Source organism: Oncorhynchus gorbuscha, linkage group LG15 (assembly GCF_021184085.1).
Source record: "Oncorhynchus gorbuscha isolate QuinsamMale2020 ecotype Even-year linkage group LG15, OgorEven_v1.0, whole genome shotgun sequence".
Taxonomy (NCBI): domain Eukaryota; kingdom Metazoa; phylum Chordata; class Actinopteri; order Salmoniformes; family Salmonidae; genus Oncorhynchus; species Oncorhynchus gorbuscha.
This window is the reverse complement of record NC_060187.1, coordinates 78,140,933-78,162,110: the sequence shown is the minus strand read 5'-3', so window position 1 is coordinate 78,162,110 and position 21,178 is coordinate 78,140,933. Positions and strand designations below refer to the sequence as shown.

At 47.6% G+C, this 21,178-nt stretch overlaps 1 protein-coding gene across 4 annotated transcripts in view; it reads left to right on the top strand.

The window, feature by feature from the left end:
• LOC123998117 (chloride channel protein 1-like) overlaps positions 1-21,178 on the top strand; it is an 89,553-nt gene that overhangs the window by 25,753 nt on the left and 42,622 nt on the right. For 2 of the 4 annotated variants that reach the window (XM_046303043.1, XM_046303044.1), the window contains exons 1-4: positions 2,989-3,175; positions 9,986-10,202; positions 10,310-10,441; positions 20,999-21,127. In XM_046303043.1, coding sequence (XP_046158999.1) covers positions 3,122-3,175; positions 9,986-10,202; positions 10,310-10,441; positions 20,999-21,127 — 532 coding nt within the window. In that variant the 5' untranslated portion in view covers positions 2,989-3,121. Of the gene's footprint in view, positions 1-2,988; positions 3,176-9,985; positions 10,203-10,309; positions 10,442-20,998; positions 21,128-21,178 lie in introns of those variants that run through there. The other 2 variants (XM_046303046.1, XM_046303045.1) reach the window with 1 other exon arrangement.

The window sequence follows — 21,178 nt, the reverse complement described above, 5'->3', positions numbered from 1 at the left end:
CTCCCTCGCCCTCCATTTGGCAAATCTGAATATAATTATATCCCCGTTTCCAGCTTACAAGCAAAACCTAAAGCAGGAAATAGAAATACCAATGACTCACTCAATACGGAAGTGGTCAGATGACGTGGATGCTAAGCCACAGGACTGTTTTGCTAGCACAGACTGGAATATGTTCCCAGGATTCATCCAATGGCATTGAGGAGTTTACCACCACAGTCACCGGCTTCATCAATAAGTGTATTGACAATGTATCAACAATTTCCCAACCAGAAGCCATGGATTACCGGCAACATCCGCACTGAGCTAAAGGCTAGAGCTGCCGCTTTCAAGGAGCAGGACACTAATCCGGGCTCTAAGAAATCCCGCTATGCCCTCAGACGAACCATCAAAAAAGTAAAGCATCAATACAGGACTAAGATTGAATCCTACTACACCGGCTCTAATACTTGTCTGATGTGGCAGGGCTTGAAAACTATTACTGACTACAAAGGGAAACCCAGCAGCGAACTTTCCAGGGACGCGAGCCTTCCAGCCGAGCTAAATTACTTTTATGCTCGCTTCAAGGCAAGCAATAATGAAGCATGCATGAGAGCACCAGCTGTTCCGGACGACTGTGAGATCACGCTCTCCGTAGCCGATGTGAGCAAGAACATTAAACAGGTCAACATTCACAAACAGAACACCATAGTCCCTGTGCACAAGAAAGCGAAGGTAACCTGCCACCACGTAGCACTCACGTCGGTTGCCATGAAGTGCTTTGAAAGGCTGGTCATGGCTCACATCAACACCATTATACCAGAATCCCTAGACCCACCTAATTCACATACCCCCCCAACAGATCCACAGATGACGCAATCTCAATCGCACTCCACACTGTCCTTTCCCAACTGGAGAAAAAGAACACCTATGTGAGAATGCTGTTAATTGACTACAGCTCAGCATTCAACATCATAGTGCCCAAAAAGCTCATCACTGAGCCAAGGACCCTGGGACTAAACACCTCCCACTGGATCCTGGACTTCCTGACGGGATGCCCCCAGGTGGTAAGGGTAGGCAACAACACATCTGCCACGCTGATCCTCAACACTGGGGCCCCTCAGGGGGTGTGTACTTAGTCCCGTCCTGTACTCTCTGTTCACTCACGACTGCATGGCCAAGCACGACTCCAACACCATCATTGAGTATGCTGACGACACAACAGTGGTAGGCTTGATTACGACAACGATGAAACCACCTATAGGGAGGAGATCAGAGACCTGGTACTGTGGTGCCAGGACAACAATCTCTCACTCAATGTAAGCAAGACAAATGAGCTGATCGTGGACTAAAGGATTGACGGTACTAAAGTGGGGCGGGTTGAGAGCTTCAAATTCCTTGGTGTCCACATCACCATCAAACTATCATGGTCCAATCCCACCAAGACAGTTGTGAAGAGGTCACGACAACACTATTTCCCCCTCAGGAGACTGAAAAGATTTGGGTCCCCAGCTCCTCAAAATGTTCTATAGCTGCACCATCAAGAGCATCCTGACTGGTTGCATCACCGCCTAGTATGGCAACTGCTCAACATATGACTATAAGGCGCAACAGAGGGTAGTGCATAATTTTTTAAACCTTTATTTAACTAGGCAAGTCAGTTAAGAACAAATTCTTATTGTCAATGACAGCCTAGGAACAGTGGGTTAACTGCCTTGTTCAGGGGCAGAACAACAGATTTTTACCTTGTCAGCTCAGGGATTCGATCTGGCAACCTTTCAGTTACTAGTCCAATGCTCTAACCGCTAGGCTACCCTGCCGCCCAGTATGGCCCAGTACATCACTGGGGCCAAGCTTCCTGATATCCAGGACCTCAATACAAGGCAGTGTCAGAGCAAGGCCCTAAAAATTGTTAAAGGCTCCAGTCACCCAAGTCATAGACTGTTTTTTCTGCTACCGCATGGCAAGCAGTACCGAGCGCCACGTCTAGGTCCAAAAGACTCTGAACAACTAATCAAATGGCCACCGGACTATTTACACCCCACCCTTTGTTTTTACACTACACGCTGTTAATTATCTATGCACTTTACACATTATCTCGACTAACCTGTACCCTGCACATTGACTCGGTACTGGTACCCCTTGTATATAGTCTCGTTATTGCTATGAAAATGTATTGAGTTACTTTTTGGTTGATTCGATTTTTTAAAACTTTAATTTATTTGGTAAATATTTTTTTAACTCTATTTTTTGAGCTGCATTGTTGGTTACTTCCATTCATGCTCTGCAATGTGTCCTTAGTTAGTTTTATAATCTCGGACTGGATAGCTGGAGTCTTCTAGACTGACTGGCTGACTGGCCGACTGGCTTATAGGGAATAGACCTAGGAGAATGAATAGCTGTTGACAACCTATTGTCAACTCATTTTGTTAGCCCCCACAAGGTCAAATGCTATATCTAGGCGGTTTAGGGCTAAGGATAGAATTACTGTTAGGGTTAGAATTAGGTTTAGGGTTAGTGTTAGGAGCTAGGTTTAGTTTAGGGTGAGGAGCTAGGGTTAGGTTTAGGGTTAGTGTTAGGAGCTAGGTTTAGTTTAGGGTTAGGAGCTAGGGTTAGGTTTAGGGTTAGTGTTAGGAGCTAGGTTTAGTTTAGGGTTAGGAGCTAGGGTTAGGTTTAGGGTTAGGGTTAGGAGCTAGGTTTAGGTTTAGGGTTAGGGTTAATGGTTAGGGAAAATTGGATTTTGAATGGGACTGAATTGTGTGTCCTCACAAGGCTAGTTAAACAAGACTGTGTGTGTATGTGTGTGTGTGTGTGTGTGTGTGTGTGTGTGTGTGTGTGTGTGTGTGTGTGTGTGTGTGTGTGTGTGTGTGTGTGTGTGTGTGTGTGTGTGTGTGTGTGTGTGTGTGTGTGTGTGTGTGTGTGTGTGTGTGTGTGTGTGTGTTGTACTTAATTGACCATACCTGTAGGTCATTGAGGACGATACTGTACTACCTCCCCTTGGACAAAAACAAGGCAGGTACAGTCACTCTTACAGGGATGTCTTAAAGGATAGATGTGACATCCAAATAGAGGTTATATACAATGTATATTAGAGAGAGGAAGGACAGAGTGACATCCCACAGCACCTGAGAAGAGAGGAGGGAAGATGCAGGAGCGTATCAACACTTTTGAGACAGGTCTGAATTTAGACCAGATTCTGGTAAGACCTTTATTGATATTTTACTAGTAATATTTCTGTTTCTTTATTATGTTATAAGAGGTCATGTTGACATTGTTTATGTTAGAATGTTAAATATTTATTTACATGTGGCCAAATGGTCTCAATTTTGTGTTCTCAAAAAATGTTATGTTCTCAATTTAAACTGCTTGACATATCAATGTCTTAAGGAAATCAATATTGCAGTCAATCAACTAAAGAAAACATTGTGTTTAAGATGTGTGAAGAGATATTGCACAGAGTTTGGAATATTATCTTTAAACTATTGTGCATGAAGCATTGACTCTAGGGGATGTCTTAAAACGATGTGGTTTTACCCTTATAGGGGATGTCTTAAAACGATGTGGTTTTACCCTAAAACAGTGTGGTTTGACCCTTATAGAGGATGTCCTAAAACAGTGGTTTTACCCTTATAGGGGATGTCTTAAAACGATGTGGTTTTACCCTTATAGGGGATGTCTTAAAACGATGTGGTTTTACCCTTATAGGGGATGTCTTAAAACAGTGTGGTTTTACCCTTATAGGGGATGTCTTAAAACAGTGTGGTTTTACCCTTATAGGGGATGTCTTAAAACGATGGGTTTTATGTGTCCTAAAACAGTGTGGTTTTACCCTTATAGGGGATGTCTTAAAACAGACCCTTATAGTGGTTTTACCCTTATAGGGGATGTCTAAAACAGTGTGGTTTTACCCTTATAGGGGATGTCTTAAAATGATGTGGTTTTACCCTTATAGGGGATGTCCTAAAACAGTGTGGTTTTACCCTTATAGGGGATGTCCTAAAACAGTGTGGTTTTACCCTTATAGGGGATGTCCTAAAACAGTGTGGGTTTACCCTTATAGGGGATGTCCTAAAACAGTGTGGTTTTACCCTTATAGGGGATGTCCTAAAACAGTGTGGTTTTACCCTTATAGGGGATGTCCTAAAACAGTGTGGTTTCACCCTTATAGGGGATGTCCTAAAACAGTGTGGTTTTACCCTTATAGGGGATGTCCTAAAACAGTGTGGTTTTACCCATATAGGGGATGTCCTAAAACAGTGTGGATTTGCCCTTATAGGGGATGTCTTAAAACGATGTGGTTTTACCCTTATAGGGGATGTCCTAAAACAGTGTGGATTTACCCTTATAGGAGATGTCCTAAAACAGTGTGGTTATCCTTATAGGTTGTCTGTTAGGGTTTACTTGGATGCTCTAAATTGTTATGGGAGTGTTGTTATTGGTATTATAGATTACCTGTGTGTGTGTGTGTGTGTGTGTGTGTGTGTGTGTGTGTGTGTGTGTGTGTGTGTGTGTGTGTGTGTGTGTGTGTGCGTGTGGTTTTACGTGTCCTAAAACAGTGTGGTTTTACCCTTATAGGGGATGTCGTGCGTGTCGTGTGGTTTTACCCTTATAGGGGATGTCGTGCGTGTCTTAAAACAGTGTGGTTTTACGTGCGTGCGTGTGTGTGGTTTTACCCTTATAGCATGCGCCCTTATAGGGGATGTCTTCTGTGTGTCCTAAAACAGTCCAGCCCTGACAATATAGCCCTGTCTTGGGACACAAGGTTAATAATATAATCTGACCCAGTCACTGACGGACAGACACAGATATTAGGACATGAGGCACCACACAGACACACACTCAGCAGGGACCCAGGAATCTGTGGTTATTAGTATTTTTTAATTAACTCTGAATGTCACCCTGCCCTTCACTCTCTGAATCTGTTAGCAGCTCTCACTCTCTCTGTGAGTCTCTGTCTGTCTGTCTGTCTGTCTGTCTGTCTGTCTGTCTGTCTGTCTGTCTGTCTGTCTGTCTGTCTGTCTGTCTGTCTGTCTGTCTGTCTGTCTGTCTGTCTGTCTGTCTGTCTGTCTGTCTGTCTGTCTGTCTGTCTGTCTGTCTGTCTGTCTCACTCTCTCTCTTTCTCACTCTCACTCTCACTCTTTCTCACTCTCACTCTCACTCTTTCTCACTCTCACTCTCACTCTTTCTCACTCTCATTCTCACTCTCACTCTAACTCTTTCTCACTCTCACTCTTTCTCACTCTTTCTCACTCTTTCTCACTCTTTCTCACTCTTTCTCTTTCTCTTTCTCACTCTCACTCTTTCTCACTCTTTCTCACTCTTTCTCACTCTTTCTCACTCTCACTCTCACTCTTTCTCACTCTTTCTTACTCTTTCTCACGCTTTCTCACTCTCACTCTTTCTCACTCTTTCTCACTCTCACTCTCACTCTCACTTCTCACTCTCACTCTTTCTCACTCTCACTCTCACTCTCACTCTCTTTCTCACTCTCACTCTCTCTCTACCCCCCTCTCTCTCTCTCAGGCTGAGTCTCTCTCTACCCCCCGTCTCTCGCTCTCTCTCTCTCGCTCTCTCTCACGCTGAGTCTCTCTCTACCCCCCCGTCTCTCGCTCTCTCTCTCTCTCACGCTGAGTCTCTCTCTACCCCCCGTCTCTCGCTCTCTCGCTCTCTCTCTCTCTCACGCTGAGTCTCTCTCTACCCCCGCTCTCTCGCTCTCTCTCTCTCACGCTGAGTCTCTCTCTACCCCCTGTCTCTCTCGCTCTCTCGCTCTCTCACGCTGAGTCTCTCTCTACCCCCCGTCTCTCTCGCTCTCTCTCTCTCTCATGCTGAGTGTCTCTCTACCCCCGTCTCTCGCTCTCTCTCTCTCTCACGCTGAGTCTCTCTCTAGTCTCTTGCTCTATCCCCGTCTCTTGCTCTCTCTCTCTCTCTCTCTCTCTCTCTCTCTCTCTCTCTCTCTCTCTCTCTCTCTCTCTCTCTCTCTCTCTCTCTCTCTCTCACGCTGAGTCCCTCTCTATCCCCTGTCTCTCTCTCTCTCTCTCTCTCTCTCTCTCTCTCTCTCTCTCTCTCTCTCTCTCTCTCTCTCTCTCTCTCTCTCTCTCTCTCACGCTGAGTCTCTCTCTACCCCCCGTCTCTCTTGCTCTCTCTCTCTCTCTCTCTCACACGTTGAGTCTCTCTCTACCCCCTGTCTCTCTCACTCTCTCTCTCTCTCTTTCTCTCTCTCTTTCTTGTTCATTCTAAGCGGTTCTATACCTCCTCTCTTCCTTCCGTTCAGTGTTGTTACTGATGGACATGATGATTAACTGTTAATCTTCTAGTTGAGGCACATAGAGGCCCTTACAACTCCCACATCGGGTTGGTTTTGAATTGAGTGTTTCTCTGATACCACCTGTATGTATTTCAATATAAAGAAATGGGCAGGATTGAACCCTGAACAAGTTTCTCTCTGGCTCTGTGCGTATTGAGTCCTTTGGCATGGTGAGTATGTGTGTGGAATAGTAGTGAATGTGTTATCAGTGTATTGAGTGGAGTGCACAGTGTATGACTCCACACACAGGGTCACACAGTGACACAGGACCAACACAGGTTGACAGATGAAGAGTGATAGGCTCTCAGTAATAGATGTATCACAGTCTCACGCTGTCTCTCTTTCTTTTTCTCTCTCTCTCTTTCTCTAGAGAGAGATACTATGTTCTCCCCGTGGATGATTCATTCTTTCATTCCGTGTCTTATCTTTTGATCTCTCGGTCTATCATGCTGTCTGTCTCTCACCCTCTGTCTCCCCCTCTCATTTTTGTCATCACTCCCCAGGTTCCTGTTTTTTTTGCCAGTCCTGCCTGTTTGTTCATCCCAGATTGATAGTGTTGTGTTGTTAATGTTTAGTGTTGACCTGGTATTACAGTCACATATAATACTGTAGGACAGGGAGAGAACAGTCCCATTAAATAATGACGAAGAAAGCAGACACAGAACAGGTACTGTATGCAACAGCATTATATATTTATCTTGAGCTGTTAAATGCGTATGTATCTTTTGAGGGGTTATACAGTGAGCTCCAAAACTAACAGTGACACATTTTTTGTTGTTTTTTGGATTTGAAATGATACAATTACTAGGAGGTTAAAGTGCAGACTGTCAGCTTTAATATGAGGGTATTTTCATCAATACCCACTGAACCGTGTAAAAAGAACAAAACTTTGTACATCGTCCCCCATTTTAGGGGACCAAAAGTATTGGGACAATTTCACTTAGATGTGTACTTACTGTATGTTCATGTGGTCAATACAGTATAATGTCTATTGCTTCCTCAAGAGAGGGAACATTCAAGTCAACTTGCCCTGGCAAGACATCAGTGTTCTGCTTGTTTTTATCTTTATTAATTATAGATCCACTGTTAGTACAGCTATTACAGTGTAAGTGTCAGAATGAAAACAATGAAATGCTTGTTGCATGGCAGTTCATAAGCCTCTGGATGTAATACAGCGTTGTTTTGAATAGGAACGAACAGATCGTAGAGATAGTTTGCTCACTTGCAGTAATATTTTCTATAGGACTTTAAAGACATCAAAATAACTTTTAAGAGGTGTGTTCAAGAATAGTTGGCAGCATTAGATGTGTTTAACACCAGCCTCACTATAGCCTGTAATTCCATCACCCTATTAGGGTAAAGGGAAGGGTCACTATGGGGAATGAGTCAAGAGACGTTCAACCAAGGTGAAACATTGCACAAGGCAGTTCAGCATTATTGTTGTTGACCGTTTATTGTTCACAAAAAATGAATCCCTCAAAGTAGCCTAGACATTGCCCCTAGAATGTTGTATTTATTTTTTATTTAACCTTTATTTAACCAGGCAGTCAGTTAAGAACACATTCTTATTTACAATGACGGCCTACCAAAAGGCAAAAGGCCTCCTGCGGGGACCGGGCCTGGGATACATACAAATATAAAAAAATAATATAAATATAGGACAAAACGCACATCACAACAAGAGAGACACCACAACACTACTTAAAGAGAGACCTAAGACAACAACATAGCAGGGCAGCAACACATGACAACACAGCATGGTAGCAACACAACATGACAACAACATGGTAGCAACACAACATGGTAGCAACACAACATGGTAGCAGCACAAAACATGGTACAAACATTACTGGGCACAGTCAACAGCACGAAGGTCAAGAAGGTAGAGACCACTATACATCACACAAAGCAGCCACAACTGTCAGTAAGAGTGTCCATGATTGAGTCTTTGAATGAAGAGATTTAGAACCAGATTACAAACACACGTGAGGTGGGTAAACAGTGAAACACAAATCACTAGAGTGTCACATCGTTAATGCTTTTAACCTGCATAAATATACAAAGCCATTTTGAAATGAACAACAGTTGCACCTGTATTATCCAGGGTTCCGGTTAATTCCATAAATTCCAATCCAATTCCAGGTCAGTCTTTGAATTCAAAGAAAATGTCATTTATTCTCGATTACAACTCAAGTAAATTTCAAGAATTAATTTTCCCAATTCAATATTCAATATTGTACCAGACAATTCCACAAATTCCAATTTGAATTCAAACAAAATGTAAATTATTTTCAATCCCAATGTTATGTAAATTTCCAATTTAATATTCCACCAGACATTTCCACAAATTCCATAATTCCTTCAGGCTTTCATGATGCCACTGTTCATACAGCTTAGCTATACTGGAAATATAGAAATTCAAGTTGAAATTATTTAAAACAAATCATGCTGTCAATTTTTGGATATTAACTGGGAAATGTACAAATATTGAATTCCAATTCAATTCTAAAAAAGACATGTTTTTACAATTCCAATTAAATTTTAATTCCAACAGTCCAAACTTGTTGAAATTTGAATTTAATTCAATGATTTCTCCACAACCCTGGTGTCATCTGACATGTTTGTCAGTGGGCCTCCTGGTTGGTTGCATCAGCTTTCCTCTCCTGTGAGAACCTGATACAGGACTGTCTGGCGCCAGTGATTTAGTTCTTCCACTGATTTAGACTCATGCGTTGCAACTTAGTGGTATGCAGATATACTGTAGGTGTAAGCATAACTTGTTTTCAAGCACAGGTCCAGGTCCAGGTGTGTTTTATAACCTGTGTAGGTTAATTAGGAGTGGGGTGGTGAAAACTGATCCTAGAGCAGCTCCTGTGTGTGTGTGTGTGTGTGTGTGTGTGTGTGTGTGTGTGTGTGTGTGTGTGTGTGTGTGTGTGTGTGTGTGTGTGTGTGTGTGTGTGTGTGTGTGTGTGTGTGCGTGTGCGTGTGCGTGCGTGTGTGTGTGTGCGTGTTTGAAGAGGAAGGTGTGGAATGTTCTGTCTTCCTGGGATCTCTTCTTCTGGCAACCTGGCTCCTGTCCAGCCCAGCTTCCACTCAGGGAGGGGTTTTTCCGATCTCTTGGCCCGTTTTGTCTATTTCTGGCCTGCGGCAGGGTATTCAGGTTGGTGTGTATCCCTTACAGACACGCCGCACATTCCCTCTCTACCTCGTTATCTCCAGCTATCCCACTGTGCCGGATCCAGTTTTCTCTACTGCTCCGATTTATGATCCCCCTTTTAATTTCCTCTGATCCTCCCACTGCCAATCACTTCCTCTCTCTCTCATCTGCCTTTCTATCTCAAATTCAAGACAATGCAACACATGAAAAAAACCCTACTGTATCCTGGGTATTTCTGGTATTTCTTGCTAATGTAATCTCTTATCTCAGTGTTCAGCTCTATGGGGAGAAGGCCTACAGGGAGCCTATTGGTAGTGAAGAAAGCTGAAATGCTTTCTGGGTAATGAAGTCTACTCTGTCCAGGAAACTGCAAGGGTTTCTGGGTAATATTATATAGTCTTTGCTCAATCCAGGGAGGTGCTCTTGGTAATTATATGTAGTATCCTGCTCTGTCCATGGGTGAGTAGAGGGAACCCGCTGGGCCTTCTGGTTAATATGATGTAAATTCAACAATGCTTCCTGGGTAATGTAGTCTTTGCTCTGTCCAGCTCTACGGGGAGTACAGGGAACAACTGGGTAGCTTTGCCAGGCGGGAAGCAACACGGTTGCTGACAGAGAGACAATGGAGGAAACAGACAGGAGAAAACAACATGGTCAATGCCAGACGGGGGCGTGGCCAACGACATCACAACCCCATCACCATGGAGTCATATCTCAGCCACACCTCCTCTACAAAGAAGCCCCGCCCCTACTCCAAATGCCAAGGTGAGAGACAAGGACTAGTTCTAACTACATCAGTGTAAATAACCCCCAGTAAAAGTTATTTTGAGGCCTAAACACATACAGTAATATAACTTATTGTGTTGGTCCAGACTGTGTGGCTCGTATACAGCGGTACATCGTGACCAAGCTGGGGGAGGACTGGATCTTCCTGGTGCTGCTGGGCCTCACTATGGCCCTGGTCAGCTGGAGCATGGACTACACCAGTGCCAAGAGCTTACAAGGTACATGACTACAGTCCCCATAATCCACTGTGGCTGTAGCAGGCCAGGTTCCCTCACTAGATGGCCATACAAGACAGGATAAAAACTGATGATCAATATTATGAGCTATTTGACCTCAATTTAGGCCTACTACCCAATTCCAAGTCAACCCCCTGTCATTACCCCCTAGGTAAGTCAAATAAAGTCAAATAAAATGTTATTAGTGAGATGCGCCGAATTTAACAGGTGTAGACTTTACAGTGTAATGCTTACTTACGAGCCCCTAACCAACAAAACAGAGTTAAAAAGTAAGACACATATTTGCTAAATAAAAATGGAAACAAGAAGACAATGAGAACAATCGCGAGGCCAAATACAAGGAGTTCCAGTGCCAAGTCAATGTGCAGGGCCACCAGGTAGTTGAGGTCATCATGGTAATACTGTATGTACAGGTAGGTAGGGGTAAAAGTCACAATCAGGATATATAATAAACAGAGTAGCAGCAGTATGAAAGCGTGTCTATGTGTGTGTGTGTGTGTGTGTGTGTGTGTGTGTGTGTGTGTGTGTGTGTGTGTGTGTGTGTGTGTGTGTGTGTGTGTGTGTGTGTGTGTGTGTGTGTGTGTGTGTGTGTGTGTGGTATCAAATCAAACTGTATTTGTCACATGCGCCGAATACAGCATTTCACCTTACTGTGAAATGCTTACTTACAAGCCCTTAACCAACAGTGCAATTCAAGAAGAGTTAAGAAAAATATTTACCAAATAAACTAAATTAAAAGTAACACAATAAAATAACAATAATGAGGCTATATACCTGGGGTACCGGTACCGAGTCAATGTGCGGGGGTAAAGGTTAGAGGTGATTTTGCACATGTAGGTAGGGTTGAAATGACTATCCATAGATAATAAACAGCAAGAAGCAGCAGTGTACAAACAAATGGGGGGGGTTAATTGTTCAGCAGTCTTATAACTTGGGGGTAGAAGCTGTTAAGGAGCCGTTTGGTCCTAGACGTGGCGCTCCGGTACTGCTTGCCATGTGGTAGCAGAGAAAACAGGCTATAACTTGGGTGACTGGAGTCTCTGACAGTTTATTGGGCTTTCCTCTGACACCGCCTATTATATACAGTAGGTCCTGGATGTCAGGAAGCTTGGTCCTAGTGATGTACTTGGCCGTTCCTACTACCCTGTATAGCGCCTTATGGTCAGATGCCGAGCTGTTGCCATACATATGCATGTGTGTGTGTGTGTGTGTGTGTGTGTGTGTGTGTGTGTGTGTGTGTGTGTGTGTGTGTGTGTGTGTGTGTGTGTGTGTGTGTGTGTGTGTGTGTGTGTGTGTGTGTGTGTGTGTGTGTGTGTGTGTGTGTGTGTGTGTGTGTGTTTTGTATGTGTGAGCTCATGTAGCGTGTGTGTGTGTGTTGGTGTGTCAGTGTAGTATGTGTGAGTGTGTGGGTAGAGTCTAGTGAGTCTGCAAACATTTGATTAACTGTTCAGCAGTCTTATGGCTTTCGTGTTAGAAGCTGTTCAGGAGCCTTTTGATCCAAGACTTGGCGCCCCGGTACCGCTTGCCTTGCGGGAGCAGAGAGAACACTAGGACTTGGTGGCTGAAGTCTTTGACAATTTTTGGGGCTTTCCTCTGACACCGCCTGGTATAGAGGTTCTGGATGGCAGGCAGTTCTGCACCAGTGATGTACTATGCCGTATGCATTACCCTCTGTAGCGCCTTGGGGTCAGATGCCAAGCAGTTGTCATACCAAGTGGTGATGCAGCCAGTCAAGATGCTCCCCAATGGTGCAGCTGTAGAACCTTTTGAGGATCTGAGGGCCCATGCCAAATCTTTTCAGCCTCCTGAGGGCGAAGAGGCATTGTCGTGCCCTCTTCATGAATGTGTAGGTGCCATGATAGGGCCTTACTGATTTGGACACCGAGGAACTTGACACGCTCCACTACAGCCATGTCGATATGAATGGGTGCGTGTTCTGCCCTCTGTTTTCTGTAGTCCATGATAAGGTCCTTTGTCTTGCCTTCCTCGACTTCCTCCCTATAGGTTGTCTCATCGTCCAGGCCTACCACCATCGTGTCGTCGGGAAACTTAAGGAGGGTGTTGGAGTCATGCGCGGTCACAAAGTCATGGGTGAGCAGGGAGTACAGGAGAGGACTGAATAACCACCCCTGAGGGGCCCCGTGTTTAGGATAAGCAATGCAGATGTGTTGTTGCCTACCCTCACCACCTGGGAGAGGCCCGTCTGGTAGGCTTGCGTCACTGGTCAGATCTCGGCAGGGTTTCCCTTTGTAATATGTGATAGTTTGCAAGCCCAGCCACATCCGACGGGCGTCAGAGCCAGTGTAGTAGGTTTCGGTCTTAGCCCTGTATTGCCTATTTGATGGTTCGTCGGAGGACATAGGGACATTTCTTATAAGCATCTGGATTAGTGTCCCGCTCCTTGAAAACAGCAGCTCAGTGAGGATGTTGCCAATAATCCATGGCTTCTGGTTAGGTTATGTGCGTACGGTCACTGTGGAGACGATGTTGAAGTGTATAGATGTTGACCATCCCTGCTCTACACACTTCCCTGCTATTTCCTTCTCTTCCCTGCTCTACACTCTTCCCTGCTCTTCCCTGCTCTTCCCTGCTCTTCCCTGCTCTACACACTCCCCTGCTCTTCCCTGCTCTTCCCTGCTCTACACTCTTCCCTGCTCTTCCCTGCTCTTCCCTGCTCTACACACTCCCCTGCTCTTCCCTGCTCTACACACTCTCCTGCTCTTCCCTGTTCTACACACTCCCCTGCTCTTCCCTGCTCTTCCCTGCTCTACACACTTCCCTGCTCTTCCCTGCTCATCCCTGCTCTACACACTTCCCTGCTCTTCCCCGCTCTTCCCTGCCCTTCCCTGCTCTACACTCTTCCCTGCTCTTCCCTACTCTTCCCTGCTCTACACTCTTCCCTGCTCTTCCCTACTCTTCCCTGCTCTACACTCTTCCCTGCTCTACCCTGCTCTACACACTTCCCTGCTCTTCCATTTACATTACATTTACATTTAAGTCATTTAGCAGACGCTCTTATCCAGAGCGACTTACAAATTGGTGCATTCACCTTATGACATCCAGTGGAACAGTCACTTTACAATAGTGCATCTAAAACTTAAGGGGGGGGGGTGAGAGGGATTACTTATCCTATCCTAGGTATTCCTTAAAGAGGTGGGGTTTCAGGTGTCTCCGGAAGGTGGTGATCGACTCCGCTGTCCTGGCGTCGTGAGGGAGTTTGTTCCACCATTGGGGGGCCAGGGCAGCGAACAGTTTTGACTGGGCTGAGCGGGAGCTGTACTTCCTCAGTGGTAGGGAGGCGAGCAGGCCAGAGGTGGATGAACGCAGTGCCCTTGTTTGGGTGTAGGGCCTGATCAGAGCCTGGAGGTACTGAGGTGCCGTTCCCCTCATAGCTCCGTAGGCAAGCACCATGGTCTTGTAGCGGATGCGAGCTTCAACTGGAAGCCAGTGGAGAGAACGGAGGAGCGGGGTGACGTGAGAGAACTTGGGAAGGTTGAACACCAGACGGGCTGCGGCGTTCTGGATGAGTTGAAGGGATTTTAATGGCACAGGCAGGGAGCCCAGCCAACAGCGAGTTGCAGTAATCCAGACGGGAGATGACAAGTGCCTGGATTAGGACCTGCGCCGCTTCCTGTGTGAGGCAGGGTCGTACTCTGCGGATGTTGTAGAGCATGAACCTACAGGAACGGGCCACCGCCTTGATGTTGGTTGAGAACGACAGGGTGTTGTCCAGGATCACGCCAAGGTTCTTGGCGCTCTGGGAGGAGGACACAATGGAGTTGTCAACCGTGATGGCGAGATCATGGAACGGGCAGTCCTTCCCGGGAGGAAGAGCAGCTCCGTCTTGCCGAGGTTCAGCTTGAGGTGGTGATCCGTCATCCACACTGATATGTCTGCCAGACATGCAGAGATGCGATTCGCCACCTGGTCATCAGAAGGGGGAAAGGAGAAGATTAATTGTGTGTCGTCTGCATAGCAATGATAGGAGAGACCATGTGAGGTTATGACAGAGCCAAGTGACTTGGTGTATAGCGAGAATAGGAGAGGGCCAAGAACAGAGCCCTGGGGGACACCAGTGGTGAGAGCGCGTGGTGAGGAGACAGATTCTCGCCACGCCACCTGGTAGGAGCGACCTGTCAGGTAGGACGCAATCCAAGCGTGGGCCGCGCCGGAGATGCCCAACTCGGAGAGGGTGGAGAGGAGGATCTGATGGTTCACAGTATCGAAGGCAGCCGATAGATCTAGAAGGATGAGAGCAGAGGAGAGAGAGTTAGCTTTAGCAGTGCGGAGCGCCTCCGTGATACAGAGGAGAGCAGTCTCAGTTGAATGACTAGTCTTGAAACCTGACTGATTTGGATCAAGAAGGTCATTCAGAGAGAGATAGCGGGAGAGCTGGCCAAGGACGGCACGTTCAAGAGTTTTGGAGAGAAAAGAAAGAAGGGATACTGGACTGTAATTGTTGACATCGGAGGGATCGAGTGTAGGTTTTTTCAGAAGGGGTGCAACTCTCGCTCTCTTGAAGACGGAAGGGACGTAGCCAGCGGTCAGGGATGAGTTGATGAGTGAGGTGAGGTAAGGGAGAAGGTCTCCGGAAATGGTCTGGAGAAGAGAGGAGGGGATAGGGTCAAGCGGGCAGGTTGTTGGGCGGCCGGGCGTCACAAGACGTGAGATTTCATCTGGAGAGAGAGGGGAGAAAGAGGTCAGAGCACAGGGTAGGGCAGTGTGAGCAGAACCAGCGGTGTCGTTTGACTTAGCAAACGAGGATCGGATGTCGTCGACCTTCTTTTCAAAATGGTTGACGAAGTCATCTGCAGAGAGGGAGGAGGGGGGGGAGGGGGAGGAGGATTCAGGAGGGAGGAGAAGGTGGCAAAGAGCTTCCTAGGGTTAGAGGCAGATGCTTGGAATTTAGCGTGGTAGAAAGTGGCTTTAGCAGCAGAGACAGAGGAGGAAAATGTAGAGAGGAGGGAGTGAAAGGATGCCAGGTCCGCAGGGAGGAAAACGAGCCACGGAGCGGGAGGGGAGGACCGAGCCGGCCTGGAGGATAGGGGACATAGAGAGTCAAGGGATGCAGAGAGGGAGGAGAGGAGGGTTGAGGAGGCAGAATCAGGAGATAGGTGGGAGAAGGTTTGAGCGGAGGGAAGAGATGATAGGATGGAAGAGGAGAGAGTAGCGGGGGAGAGAGAGCGAAGGTTGGGACGGCGCGATACCATCCGAGTAGGGGCAGTGTGGGAGGTGTTGGATGAGAGCGAGAGGGAAAAGGATACAAGGCAGTGGTCGGAGACTTGGAGGGGAGTTGCAATGAGGTTAGTGGAAGAACAGCATCTAGTAAAGATGAGGTCGAGCGTATTGCCTGCCTTGTGAGTAGGGGGAAGGTGAGAGGGTGAGGTCAAAAGAGGAGAGGAGTGGAAAGAAGGAGGCAGAGAGGAAAGAGTCAAAGGTAGACGTGGGGAGGTTAAAGTCGCCCAGAACTGTGAGAGGTGAGCCGTCCTCAGGAAAGGAGCTTATCAAGGCATCAAGCTCGTTGATGAACTCTCCGAGGGAACCTGGAGGGCGATAAATGATAAGGATGTTAAGCTTGAAAGGGCTAGTAACTGTGACAGCATGGAATTCAAAGGAGGCGATAGACAGATGGGTAAGGGGAGAAAGAGAGAATGACCACTTGGGAGAGATGAGGATCCCGGTGCCACCACCCCGCGGACCAGACGCTCTCGGGGTGTGCGAGAACACGTGGGCGGACGAAGAGAGAGCAGTAGGAGTAGCAGTGTTGTCTGTGGTGATCCATGTTTCCGTCAGTGCCAAGAAGTCGAGGGACTGGAGGGAGGCATAGGCTGAGATGAACTCTGCCTTGTTGACCGCAGATTGGCAGTTCCAGAGGCTACCGGAGACCTGGAACTCCACGTGGGTCGTGCGCGCTGGGACCACCAGAGTAGGGTGGCCGCGGCCACGCGGTGTGGAGCGTTTGTATGGTCTGTGCAGAGAGGAGAGAACAGGGATAAACAGACACATAGTTGACAGGCTACAGAAGAGGCTACGCTAATGCAAAGGAGATTGGAATGACAAGTGGACTACACGTCTCGAATGTTCAGAAAGTTAAGCTACGTAGCAAGAATCTTATTGACTAAAATGATTAAAATGATACAGTACTGCTGAAGTAGGCCAGCTGGCAGTGGGTGCGTTGTTGACACTACACTAATCAAGTCGTTCCGTTGAGTGTAATAGTTTCTGCAGTGTTGCTATTCGGGGGCTAGCTGGCTAGCTAGCAGTGTTGTTTACGTTACGTTGCGTTAAAAGAACGACAATAGCTGGCTAGCGAACCTAGAAAATCGCTCTAGACTACACAATTATCTTTGATACAAAGACGGCTATGTAGCTAGCTACGATCAAACAAATCAAACCGTTGTACTGTAATGAAATGAAGTGAAAATGTGATACTACCTGTGAATGCGACCGGGTTGTTGAGTTCTATACAGAAGACGTTGGCTAGCGTTGGCTAGCTGTCGGCTAGCTGTTGGCTAGCTGTTGGCTAGCTAGCAGAGTCACCTACGTTAAGGACGACAAATAGCTGGCTAGCTAACCTCGGTAAATTAAGATAATCACTCTAAGACTACACACTCTAAACCTAAACAACACAATTATCTTGGATACGATGATACGAAGACAGCAAAGACAGCTATGTAGCTAGCTAACACTACACTAATCAAGTCGTTCAGTTGAGTGTAATAGTTTCTCCAGTGCAGCTAATCAGTGGACGTTAGCTAGCTGGCTAGTGAAGACTACGTTAGGACGGCGAAATACGATAATTACGCAATTATCTTTGATACAAAGACGGCTATGTAGCTAGCTGAGAAGAAATTGCTAAGATTAGACAAATCAAACCGTTGTGCTATAATGAAATATAATGAAAAAGTTATACTACCCGCGGGAGCGAAGTGCAGATGCGACCACTCGCTCCAACCGGAACCGGAACCGGTTCACTCTCCCTGCTCTTCCCGGCTCTTCCCTGCTCTACGCTCTTCCCTGCTCTACCCTGCTCTACACACTTCCCTGCTCTTCCCTGCTCTTCCCTGCTCTACGCTCTTCCCTGATCTTCACTCTTTCCTGCTCTTCCCTGCTCTTCAATTTTCCCTGCTCTTCACTCTTCCCTGCTCTTCACTCTTCCCTGCTCTTCCCTGCTCTTCCCTGTTCTTCCCTGCTCTTCACTCTTCCCTGCTCTTCACTCTTCCCTGCTCTTCACTCTTCCCTGCTCTTCCCTACTCTTACCCTGCTCTTCACTATTCCCTGCCTCTTCCCTGCCCTTCCCTGCTCTTCCCTGCTCTACGCTCCTCCCTGATCTTCCCTGCTCTACACACTTCCCTGCTCTTCACTCTTCCCTGCTCTTCACTCTTCCCTGCTCTTCCCTGCTCTTCACACTTCCCTGCTCTTCCCTGCTCTTCCCTGCTCTTCCATGCTCTTCCATGCTCTTCACTCTTCCCTGCTCTTCCCTGCTGTTCCCTGCTCTTCCCTGCTCTTCACTCTTCCCTGCTCTTCACTCTTCCCTGCTCTTCCCTGCTCTTCCCTGATCTTCCCCGCTCTTCACTCTTCCCTGATCTTCACGCTTCCCTGCTCTTCACGCTTCCCTGCTCTTCACTCTTCTCTGCTCTTCACTCTGACCCGGATCTTCCCTGTTCTTCCCTGCTCTTCCCTGCTCTTCACTCTTCCCTGCTTTTCCCTGTTCTTCACTCTTCCCTGCTCTTCCCTGCTCTTCACTCTTCCCTGCTCTTCCCTGTTCTTCACTCTTCCCTGCTCTTCCCTGCTCTTCACTCTTCCCTGCTCTTCACTCTTCCCTGCGCTTCACTCTTCCCTGCTCTTCCCTGCTCTTCCCTGCTCTTCCCTGCTCTTCCCTGCTCTTCACTCTTCCCTGCTCTTCCCTGCTCTTCCCTGCTCTTCGCTCTTCCCTGCTCTTCACTCTTCCCTGCTCTTCACTCTTACCTGCTCTTCACTCTTCCCTGCTCTTTACTCTTCCATGCTCTTCACTCTTCCCTGCTCTACACACTTCCCTGCTCTTCACTCTTCCCTGCTCTTCACTCTTCCCTGCTCTTCCCTGCCCTTCACTCTTCCCTGCTCTACGCTCTTCCCTGATCTTCCCTGCTCTACACACTTCCCTGCTCTTCACAATTCCCTGCTCTTCACGCTTCCCTGCTCTTCCCTGCTCTTCCCTGCTCTACGCTCTTCCCTGATCTGTCCTGCTCTACACACTTCCCTGCTCTTCACTCCTTCCTGCTCTTCACTCTTCCCTGCTCTTCACTCTTCCCTGCTCTTCCCTGCTCTTCACTCTTCCCTGCTCTTCCCTACTCTTCCCTGCTCTTCCCTGCTCTTCCCTGATCTTCCCTGATCTTCCCTGATCTTCCCTGCTCTACGCCCTTCCCTGATCTTCACTCTTCCCTGCTCTTCCCTGCTCTTCAATCTTCCCTGCTCTTCACTCTTCCCTGCTCTTCACGCTTCCCTGCTCTTCCCTGCTCTTCCCTGCTCAACGCTCTTCCATGATCTTCCCTGCTCTACACACTTCCCTGCTCTACACACTTCCCTGCCCTTCACTCTTCTATGCTCTTCCCTGCCCTTCACTCTTCCCTGCACTTCCCTGCTCTTCACTCTTCCCTGCTCTTCCCCGCTCTTCCCAGCTCTTCACTCTTCCCTGCTCTTCACTCTTCCCTGCCCTTCACTCTTCCCTGCTCTTCACTCTTCCCTGCTCTTTCCTGCTCTTCCCTGCCCTTCACACTTCCCTGCTCTTCACGCTTCCCTGCTCTTCCCTGCTCTTCACTCTTCCCTGCTCTTCCCTGCTCTTCCCTGCTCTTCCCTGCTCTTCACTCTTCCCTGCTCTTCCCTGCTATTCACTCTTCCCTGCTCTTCCCTGCTCTTCACTCTTCCCTGCTCTTCACTCTTCCCTGCTCTTCACTCTTCCCTGCTCTTCACTCTTCCCTGCTCTTCACTCTTCCCTGCGCTTCCCTCCTCTTCCCTGCTCTTCACTCTTCCCTGCTCTTCACTCTTCCCTGCTCTTCATTCTTCCCTGCTCTACACACTTCCCTGCTCTTCACTCTTCCCTGCTCTTCCCTGCTCTTCCCTGCTCTTCACTCTTCCCTGCTCTTCCCTGCTCTTCACTCTTCCCTGCTCTTCACTCTTCCCTGCTCTTCCCTGCTCTTCACTCTTCCCTGCTCTTCCCTGCTCTTCACTCTTCCCTGCTCTTCCCTGTTCTTCACTCTTCCCTGCTCTTCCCTGTTCTTCACTCTTCCCTGCTCTTCCCTGCTCTTTACTCTTCCCTGCTCTTCACTCTTCCCTGCTCTTCACTCTTCCCTGCTCTTCACTCTTCCCTGCTCTTCCCTGCTCTTCCCTGCTCTTCACTCTTCCCTGCTCTTCACTCTTCCCTGCTCTTCACACTTCCCTGCTCTTCACTCTTCCATGCTCTTCGCTCTTCCTTGCTCTTCGCTCTTCCCTGCTCTTCGCTCTTCCTTGCTCTTCACACTTCCCTGCTCTTCACCCTTCCCTGCTTTTCACTCTTCCCTGCTCTTCACTCTTCCCTGCCTTTCACTCTTCCCTGCTCTTCCCTGCACTTCACTCTTCCCTGCTCTTTACTCTTCCCTGCTCTTCACTCTTCCCTGCTCTTTACTCTTCCCTGCCCTTCACTCTTCCCTGCTCTTCACTCTTCCCTGCTCTTCACTCTTCCCTGCTCTTCACTCTTCCCTGCTCTTCACTCTTCCCTGCTCTTTACTCTTCCCTGCTCTTCACTCTTCCCTGCTCTTTACTCTTCCCTGCTCTTCACTCTTCCCTGCTCTTCAGTCTTCCCTGCTCTTCACTCTTCCCTGCTCTTCACTCTTCCTTGCTCTTCACACTTCCCTGCTCTTCACCCTTCCCTGCTTTTCACTCTTCCCTGCTCTTCACTCTTCCCTGCCTTTCACTCTTCCCTGCTCTTCCCTGCACTTCACTCTTCCCTGCTCTTTACTCTTCCCTGCTCTTCACTCTTCCCTGCTCTTTACTCTTCCCTGCCCTTCACTCTTCCCTGCTCTTCACTCTTCCCTGCTCTTTACTCTTCCCTGCTCTTCACTCTTCCCTGCTCTTCACTCTTCCCTGCTCTTTACTCTTCCCTGCTCTTTACTCTTCCCTGCTCTTCACTCTTCCCTGCTCTTTACTCTTCCCTGCTCTTCACTCTTCCCTGATCTTTACTCTTCCCTGCTCTTCACTCTTCCCTGCTCTTCACTCTTCTCTGCTCTTTACTCTTCCCTGCTCTTCACTCTTCCCTGCTCTTTACTCTTCCCTGCTCTTCCCTGCGCTGCACACAGAAAAAAAGGATTCAAAGGGGTTCTTTGGTTGTCCCCATAGGAGAACCCTTTCTAATTCCAGGTAGAACCCTTTTTGGTTTCAACTTTCTGTGGAAAGGGTTCTACCTGGATTCTCCAAAAAGAACAGCCAAAGAACTGTTTTAGGTTCTAGATATAACCTTTTTTTAAAGATTGTAATCCACTGCTCCAATCTCCCTTCCTCCTCCTCCTCCTCTCTCCCCTCTCCCAGCGTATAAGTGGATGCACGGGGAGCTGAGGGGGAATGTCCTGATCCAGTACCTGGCCTGGGTCGTCTACCCCATGGTCCTCGTCATGTTCGCCTCCCTCTTCTGCAACATAGTCGCCCCTCAGGCCATAGGTAGGTACTGAACATAGTGTTGCTCTCCTTATCTCCATCTATTTCCCCCAC